Source organism: Pinus tabuliformis, chromosome 9, assembly GCF_031772625.1.
Source record: "Pinus tabuliformis cultivar Carrire ecotype Pingquan chromosome 9, CPIR1, whole genome shotgun sequence".
In the NCBI taxonomy this organism is placed as follows: domain Eukaryota; kingdom Viridiplantae; phylum Streptophyta; class Pinopsida; order Pinales; family Pinaceae; genus Pinus; species Pinus tabuliformis.
The window spans coordinates 983000812-983010687 of NC_142307.1; the positions used below are offsets into that span (position 1 = coordinate 983000812).

The 9876-nt window shown below is 40.5% G+C and overlaps 1 protein-coding gene across 1 annotated transcript; it reads left to right on the forward strand.

Annotated features, from left to right (window-relative positions):
• Positions 1-5716: 5716 nt before the first annotated feature.
• On the forward strand, positions 5717-9049 carry LOC149152024 (uncharacterized). Its single transcript, XM_089440047.1, has 4 exons — positions 5717-7531; positions 7787-8059; positions 8347-8460; positions 8644-9049. The coding sequence occupies exons 1-4, from the start codon at positions 6461-6463 to the stop codon at positions 8746-8748; spliced, it is 1563 nt and encodes a 520-aa protein (XP_089296173.1). The 5' UTR covers positions 5717-6460; the 3' UTR covers positions 8749-9049.
• Positions 9050-9876: the final 827 nt, after the last annotated feature.

Here is a 9876-nt window from a genome sequence, read left to right on the forward strand (position 1 = left end):
ACGAAGTTTGACTGAAGTAGCATTTGTTTACTCCTGTAAATGCAAAGCAAGAACAGTTTCAAAGGCTTCCTGGCTGACATTCAGGCTTCATCTGTAGTTTTAAGGAATATGCAGCAATTGGAAAATTCATTGTTTTTCCCTAGTGGAGCTTTCCAACTTGATTTGTGAGATTTAACTGAGGATGGTCCCCAACGGAGTCGCCATTATGTTATCACTCAGGTTGTCCTTAAAGCTCCTTAAAGGATACGGCTGAGGTAACCACAAACCAATCTTTGGACTGCAGGTGCTAGCCCACCAGCAGTCAGAGAGGGCTCTCTCTTTAGGATTTAGCTTTGTTGATGATGATTTTAGGCTAGTTATTGGTACAAGGGGTTTTGTTTTAGTTTTGGTGGGAAGGATGATGCTTTCAAGTAAAGAGGCAGGGATAGCATGAAAGTTTTAGAACCATTGGGCGTGGAGTCAAGGAGTAGGACTGCTGGTGCGTTTTCTTGGTCACAAGAGGGAATATGGAGCAAGCTAGCTGCACATGAAACAATGATTCAAGCTAAAAAGATGGAATGAGGGCTAGGAATGAGAGGCAGTTAAGAATCTCTTGTTCAGCTTAGCAGAGGGAAGGTGAATGAGCTCTATCTAGGAGCGGTGAAGAATCCCTAGATAACTGTCAAACATGAGTGAATTAGGGGAAATATGAGCCACAGGGAATTCATATTCATTACTAATTCAGATGAAAACATAGAGAAACAACAGAAATTGAGCATAGAGTGCAGTTAAACAAGTTCTAAGCTAACCTTTCTTTCTGCTATTTAGATGGCACATCAATGGAAAACAAAGGTAAAAAACACTTATTGAGTCATGTTGCAGCACAAGAATTCCACATTCAATTCTTCAAAACATTCATACACAGCACACAGTCATTCCTCCAAGCTTTTCAACAGTCTTTGATTAAGTAAAACATCATGTATACAGAGCGAGTCTCTCTTGGAGCTATACAACCAACCAACCCTTAAAACAATGAATTAGGGTTGTTTTATAGATAAAATATCTACAAAATCATATCTCAGACAAATCTGCTATAATAAGTGTCTTTAACCTAACACATGTCTGAAATAAATGCGGGAAAATGTCCTCGAGCTGCGCTGGGGCAGCTGTATCAAAAAGGAATTAATGTGTTGCCTTTATGGCTCTGTGCTGATCACTTAGCCATAACTGTGCTTTGGGTTTTGATCCATGCTCTTGAGTGGTTCCGAAGTGCATTAACTGTGATGGGAGAGCCTTGATTAAAGCTCCACCGTTTCTTTGACTTTGTTGGAGGTCATTCAATGTTCACCTGCATTGGGAATAAAAGTTTTTCATTAAAAACATTCGACTGATACTCTTTGTCGCTTCCTTGATATGCTTTGGCACTGAATGTGCGCCTTTCTCACTTCTGATACTCTTTAAACTGCTGCATCGACCTTTCATGGCTGTTGTTCGGCCCTCTGTTTGCTTTTAAAACTGTGTTTGCCCCTTTCTGAATGCTGCGCGAAGAAATTCATGTCATTCTGCGCCTTTCGGGCCTGCTGGAGCCGAGCCATGATAGGGCTTTCCATTTTGGCCTATTTCCCGTAGTGATGCGCGATTAGCGCTAGGCACTAATCGCACATCAAAAACTGCCTCAGATTTTGATTCCGGGCTTCTTGGGCTGCGATTTGCGCCTTTCGCGCTTTTTTACGGTGACGTCACCATGACGTCATGCGGTGGGTCCCAGTACGGTGGTGATGTGGCAGGGTGATGTCAGCAGGGTGACGTTAGCAGTACGGCCGGGTGACGTGGCAGTACGGTGGAGGAGGTGACGTGGCAGTGACATGGCAAGGACACGGCGGCAAGAGGCCGACGCAGGATGATGACGTCAGCATGACGCGGCGCTGACGCAGGAGGGGGGAAGGCGGTATCCGGTTTCAGGCGCACCGCTTTTGTGCGCAGGCGGTTTCGGAGGAGGGGGCTCCGCCACAGCCGAGAGGGTGACGCGTGGCGGGAGTACGACGGGAAAACTGCCCATCTCCCGGGTGTTAACCCTCGGCACGTCGGGGCACGAAAAGACCCGCCCACCGTAGATCTCGGGCGCGCCAGATCTGACGGTCGGCGGCAGGAATAAGGCGGCGGATGGTTAGGGACGGGGCCCGCGCGCATTTTATTGTGTGTTTTTATATGGCGGGGGGGACTTTAATGATGTGGGTTTTTATGGGTTAATGCGGCATGGGTGTGATTCGAACCAACTTTATCACAAAATATGAACGCGGATGGGTTAAATATAGGTCCCAGTTGGACTTAATATTTCCCCGGACTTGATAAATGTGGCTATAATGCCAAGGGGTGGGAATATGTACATAGGGGAGTTATTAACATATTTTTAGTAGGGGAAGGGGAGATAGATAGGGAGCTACATAGTAAAATTAGTAGTTAATATGACAAGTGATAAGAAAGCGCTAAGTATGTGAATATTAGGCTATTAGGGGGGAAAATGATTCATAGAGGAAGTATGAACATGCCTTGAGTAAAGCAGATCTTTACCAAGGCAAATGATATGGAAAATGATGAAACTAAGAGGTATCAAGCAGATCTTGACCCCTTCAGGGAAGTTAGTGAGTGATTTGGGAAATAAGAAGAAGGGGAAGTTAGACATGCCTCGCTTAAGCTCCTCCAAATGGAAAACTGCATCATAACTGTGATCTGTGAAGATATAACACCTGAAAACATGTAATGGACCACACAGCTTGATTCTGCAACACAAAACTACCTACCCAGTCTACTTACCTAACATTTTTTCTTCTTTTTGCATGGGTGCACTTAGACTTGCAGACCCTGATTGCTTTTTCTTTTTGTTGTCCTCCTATCTAAATGTACACTTATTTCTTCCAAGGGCCCATATTAAGCAGTTGGGCTCCTTTGTTTCTCTACTTATCTACAAATCTGCCAAGATTAAACTGTTTGGACAGATATTCATTCTCTATATTCTAAAACAAGAAATTGAAACCTAGGGAAGCCAAGATTAGGCTGTTTGGACTTCCCTTAACCGAAAATTCTTCAAAAATGGATAACTCATCAAAATTGGGATACAGTAGTGGCATTTAGACTGGCACACTTTCATGGCCTCTTCCTTGGCCTCTTTTGGAAATATGGAGCATTGCAGCATGCAAAGTATGACATATTTGGCATGTAAAAATGTTAATCATGAAAGATGAATACCTGTTGCAACAGGAGGCTAACAGGTTCAACCAGTTCGAGTCCTAACTTCTTATACCTTGACCTCGTTGGGGACATGTAAAGAAAAATAGAGAAAGAGTAGGCTGCTCTGATACCATTGATCTGAACTTAAACAAGAACGCAACAAAATAAAAATATAACCACAAATACATAGATGTTGTAGAAATAACACTTCATTTATTAACATCAAAGAACTGAAATATGCGTACAAATAGAATGGAAATAAACTAGCTCGGGCGCTGGTAGCTTATCTCTGAGAAGAGATGTGGTGGCTACATGCCTCTGAACTATGTTACAATGAGGCTCAAGGGCCTTTTTATTATTTAACAACAAGGAAAAACCCTAAACAACCAAAACCCTAACCCAGGAGATGGAAAGCCAAGAGTTTGTGGGCCACATTGGGGTTAGTTGGGCAACCAACTTCCTGGGGTCGTAACTTGGTCATATTATCTCTGTTTGGCACGTATGATACCTCATTAGAAATATCTCTCCGAGTACTATAAGATTTTCCGCAGGCTCTTGCCAAAGGCAATGGCCCCGCTACGGACCTTAAAAAAAAGTCGTTTAGGGGGTCAAAACTACTCTAGAAGTTCAGGACTCGAAAAAATTGCTAAAAATAGTAAATGTTATTATAAACAAGGAAACTGATGAAACCGACTAAAGGTCTAGGTGGGATAGGTGGGTGGCCACCAATATCCACCTGGATCACTCGTCATAGTAGCAACATACATAAGTCTTAACCTTAGATGAAGACACACCAGAGAGGGCGAAGGACAATACTTCCTCGGCCAGAGACTCTTCACTCTTAACCATTGAACAAGAAAGGCGCCACCCTAGGACCAAGAGAATTCGACACCCAAGAGAACACATACAATTACCTATTTTCAACCCCAACACTTACCTTGCCACACAAATAAACCCTCACAAAGACTTCCAGCTATACCCAACCACACCTTCCTTACATTCAGAGAAAAGAAACCAACACGAACCCTGACACTGAACTACTCCAATGTTCTCAACATTTTCCTTAAACCACAAACGACAATTTACACATAGAGACTGAGACTCTAGACCCTTAAGACCAAACCTTCTAGAACAACTAAACAAGAACCCCAAGTAACACAAAGGTGAGACCTGAATGAGTACATAAAGATTACGAATTAAAAACTCCAACAAGACCTTTGAAAATAAGACATCCACCAACCGACAACACCAAGCTACGCAGACGTACCACACAACCACTCTGCAAATGTAATGAGCACATTGAAATCCTTGTTGCCCATCACAAACCTCTGCTACCCATAGTACCAGAACTTTCACACATACCACCTCCACGAAAAATTTACTCCAGCTCCGCAAATGAGTTCACTAGTCATCAAAACCAATACATAAACCCTCCACCAATTATAAGACTACATACTCATGCATGTGAGACTATCCGCGTTCTTCCATCATAAATGTGAAATTACAAGCTCGAGGGTGGTGGCCACTTTGTCCCACCTATTCAACACCTTATGTTACAAAAGCAAGAATAAAATATGAGAAATTAATCAATCTCTTCTCAATTTGAAAAACTTGTCCTGACGATGAACCACACTGGTTGGTTCGAAACGCGTCGACAAAAGATTGGTTATGTGATTTTGCCGAAGATTATCTAAACAATGTTATGGATCACAGAAGTCTAAACTCCTTAAGAATAAAGTGATTAGTACTATACTAACCTAAAAGTAAGAATAAAGTGATTAGTACTATACTAACCTATAGTTATACTGTAGTTATACTCACTTAAAAGTACTTTTTTGAAATTTGATACTTTACCACACTAATAATCCAAGCATCAAAACTGATCATGTTATTAATAGGATTTCAATTTTAGCTAAAAGAATAATAAAATTCCACCCAATCACACGAAATAACCAAAGAATATAATTTATTTTTTAAGCATCTTTTAGATTTATACTCCAAGTGTACTCAGTTCTCGGGTATCCACGTTAGAATATTCTAGAGGGAGCGAACGATGATAGTGACAAAAAGCAATTGCTAAGGATCCAACGTAAACAGGAATACAGGTTCTGCCAATCCTATCGATCACTTCTGTGAAGAAAGTCTGTCTAGTCACAGAACTATTGTGTTTGCGCTAAGAAGTACATCAATGAGAGTATATCCAAAGTAATTGGGGGCTACACAGCAGAATCTAGGTACCGAGGAGATCAACTACCACTTCACCCGCCTATAAACTACTGTCACATGTTGATGGTTGAGGTCGACGGAACCTCGTCCTTCAAGAGACGGCAATATTTTTATCTTATTATTTATTATTTAGCTAGGGCCTAACCCTTCTTAGTTTTTGCAATAAGACAATCCCTATTAATAAGGTCAATTATATTTTTACCAGTCACCATCTATCACAACCATCTTTTAGGTGATCCGTTGATTAATTTAACCACATAAATGAGATTATTGAATCCATTAAACTAGAGGGAGGGATATAGAGGCACCTTGAATGTGACTATTTCTATATTTCAGTCCTGTGTAATTGGCAGTTGGCCACGCTTTCGGTGGGTTTGGAATAAATATGGATCCAGGAGCAGAAATCACTCTCTCTGTGCATTGTTTCAAGGTCTACACAGGAATTATGGCGAGACAGAGTCAAAGTAAAGGGGGTAAACGAATATCTGGAACCTGCAGGACCTTACGGAATGTATACTGGTTGACTAATTGTTGTGGGTGCAAGATAAGGCCTCAGACATAAGTGGTGGAAACAATTCTCGACAAAAAGTTTCTCTGGATATTCAGTTGCCTGCAAGATAAAGTCAGTGACTGGAATTAATGGGAATTTTGTATTCAGCAAGGTAAGCTATGACATATATGTATGGGTGGAATTTGTTTTGGAAAATTTGATGTGGGTATTCACTTGTCTTGCGGAATCCGGGCTCAGGGTTAAGTGGGTGGAATTCTTTTGATACGGGTGATCAATTGTGGTCCATATTTGGTCTCAGACATAAGTGGGTGCAATTTTTAATGGAAATTTTGATTTGGGTATTTGCTAGATCCATCCATAAGGTGAACTATTAGGGGATTATAATTCGTAGATGGGGAAAAATATCACAATATGTTGCAGATTGGTCCAATTGCTTTGCAGAATGACTGTGATATACCGTAGCTAGGAGCTGTGATTTTGTGCTGGAGAAAGGTTAATAGTGAGAGTTATAGAAACATGACAGAACGGAAAGAAGGGTGTTGGGATGTGGCAGAGTCGAGTTTAGGGGTGAGGGAAGGTGCAGCGAGGGCAGTTTTAAGGGATGCATGGAACCACGGGCATGAGACTGTGGAGCTCAGACAAGATGGCAAGCGGGTTATATTCTTCTGCACTCTCTGCTCAACGCGTTGTTACAGTGATGGGGCACTCTCAGACCATCTCAATGGAAATCTCCATGCTAGAAGGTATGCAGCTGCTAAAATTTCAATCCTTGCATCCCCAGCCTGGCCTTTTAATGATGGTGTTGTTTTCTCATTTCCATCCTCTAAACAAGAAGGAATGAGAACATTCTCCCCTCCACCACCAGTACCTAATAATAGTAGTAGTGGTAATAATAAGAAAAACTACACTGATGAAGTACAATGTAGAGAAAGATCTCCTGTGAAAGAATCAGAATTGTCAAACCCCAGGCTTTCATGTAAGGTGGGGACGAGTTCGTTTCCTTTGGAATGGATAGGATGCGGTCATGTTTTTATGAGGGTTCTCCAGTTTGGCACTGGGAATCCTGCCGTTAAGGCAGTCTGGTGTTGTTGGCTGGGAGAAAAGAGAGGGAGAGAGCTAGAAAGTCAGGACAGCAATACTTCATTACCAGAATGCGAATATTCAATTGTCTCTTTTCCCTACAGTCATACATTGGGAAGGGGTGGTAGCTATGGTAATTCATGGCGGGCTGCAAGTTCGCCGATGGACATTGACAGAAGTTCTCGTCGGAGGAAGAAAAAGGGAAGGCCACCCAAAATAAATTCCCATCCACTGTTTGAAGTAGCCTCAGCGGAAGCAGCAAAGGATGGTTCACGTAATTTGGATACCCAGGTGTGTGAGAAATCTTTGGGTGAATTGGCTATGGATGTACAAGGAAAAAATCTCTCTAACAGAGCTCTCAGACGAGCTCTCAGAAGACAAAGAGTAGAGGCCTTGGAGAGATTATGTTTTATTTGTCACCAACAAATGCTTCCCGGTAAAGATGTTGCTGCATTATTTAATCGGAAATCTGGGCTTATTGTATGCAGCAGCAGAAACAAGCGTGGGGTAAATTCTTTTCAGACTCTCGTTGGAATTACTTAGTCCGAAGTGTTGCTTTTGTCTTTTCCCCAGTTCAGTTCAAGTCAGTTATGCCAATAGTGAGGGCCGAAATGGAGACGAAAGAGTCCACTATGAGCACTCAATCTCGTCTAAGCTCTTTGGCATTTGCAAATGTGACAAGATAACTCTAAGAAAAGGCAAACTGTAGGCTGGAAAATGTCCTGCTTTAGGTTTTAATTTTAAATTTTTCTTTTCTTGCAGGCATTTCATGTTTTCCATACTTCTTGCCTTATAGATTGGGTTCTCTTGTGTGAATCGAAAATTTGGCTATCTCACTTGAATGGCAGCAAAGGCACTCGGAAAAGTAGATGGTCAGTTTTTGACCAACGGAATAGAATTTGTGGTGTGAAACAAATCAATGGAAGCAAGGGCAGCAGCAGCAATTGTGCTTCAATTTTCTGTCCTGAATGCCAGGGCACTGGTCTCAAAACAAGAAGTGGTCAGTTGGAGGTTCCACGATATAGGCTTGCACAGGTTAGCATTGAAGAAGATTCTCTTAGAAGTCACAAGGCTAGCTTGTTCTGAAAATGTTTAGTCACATGTTTCTGAGGGATAGATGTACAAAGGTTTCAATATGCAGAAGCATTAATTGTAGGAAAATGTATAGAATATGATTACACAAATAAGCATTATGCTTATGCCAGACAGTATACACGATATCCTTACTCCAGAGGGGTGGGAAATGCTTGTTCAAGAAGTATTGATGATATGTTTGAGGAATATAAAATGCTATTTTTACGAACTGTGACTAGCTGGTACAGGTATTCGATTGGATATTGGAGTTAATTCAATCTCGGAAGTTGTGGATTGATCATCCTGAACAGCTGCAAGAATGTGCCACTGGACTTTTATTCCGTCCTACAGATAACAGCCAGGTGTGTTCAATGGAAATGGATCATTGCTTTCATGTATTCTCATTGAATTTTTGTGATTAGGCATTGTGGCTATGATATCATTGGCATTTTCATAATAGAGTTCATCAAACGTAGCATTGTTTAATGATGTACACGGTTAACAGTGGTAGGGAATTGATTCATATCCCATCTGTTTGCTAACAGGGGAATGTGTTATCAATGCTGCTGCTGCATTTCTACACTTCAAGGGGATCTGAATTTTCTGCAGGCTCTGTGGCAGACAAGCTTGGCAAACCTTATAATATTTGATGATATTCAGTTCATGAATGGCTTTTGGACTTTTATCTGAAGTGTTCTTCTGAGCTGCTTGGAATTCTGTGTAATTGCATGTACACTGAAATAATCTGTATGTTTTCCTTCCTCAGATAGCTGTTTATTTGGAGAGCTGCCTAAATCTTTATCCTTAATTAATGAATTCTTGATGTATTATGTACTCATAACTTGTGGATCTGCCGGGCAATTACAATCCTGCTCCAAAATTGTATATTAGAATTTCTATATTTTTCCCAGGCAACTTTTGTCATTACAAATTATGGTATACCATTCTCAATATACTGTAAGATAGAAATAGGCTGGGAATGTTCTCCAAACTTTAATTCAATGTCTCAATTGCCTGCTTGATAATTCTGTTATACTAGCTTTGACATTAATTGTTCCTCATCGACTTTTGAGTGTCTGAAATTCATCCAGGAGGGAGATAGTATACAGTAATATATGATTATTATTTCCTAGAACCGAAGTGCTATTGTCTTGAACTATATCTGCTAGGCATTAATGTATTTGTGATAACGTATAAATGTAATAACCGAAACATGAAATTTTATGAATCAAACACCCAGCAGAAAAAAAAAACTTTGCACAGTTCTTTCATGAGCTTGTAAAATCGTCTTTCTAGAGGCAGAACATCAATATAAAATGATTGCATGTTTTTTCCTCTTTCAAAACATCATATTCTGGCAATTATGTGAGTGTCTATTAATGGCTCTTGGATGCAGTAAATCAAATGATCAAACAATAATCGATCTAATTTAGAACTAGTAAACACCATATTTTTGTTCATTTATGGAAAATAAAATGAGTCTCTCCACTCAAATGGCTAATAGATTAATTCTTAAGGCTTCCCATGAGATCATATGAAACAATAGTGACATCTTATGGTTCACTCCAAAATGGGCGAAAGACATTATGTTATTAAACTCCAAGGCTAGGAAGTACATCGGAACCTGATAGTTTAACAGTTACTCTGAATCTTAAAGGCATCCAAATTCTTTAGGATATCACTGCACATCCCTAAATGACAAAATATTGGATATATAATGGTATCTATTTTATTAATGTTCAAGTTTTTTTGTATTTCCTGCTATCTTAAAGTTGTTT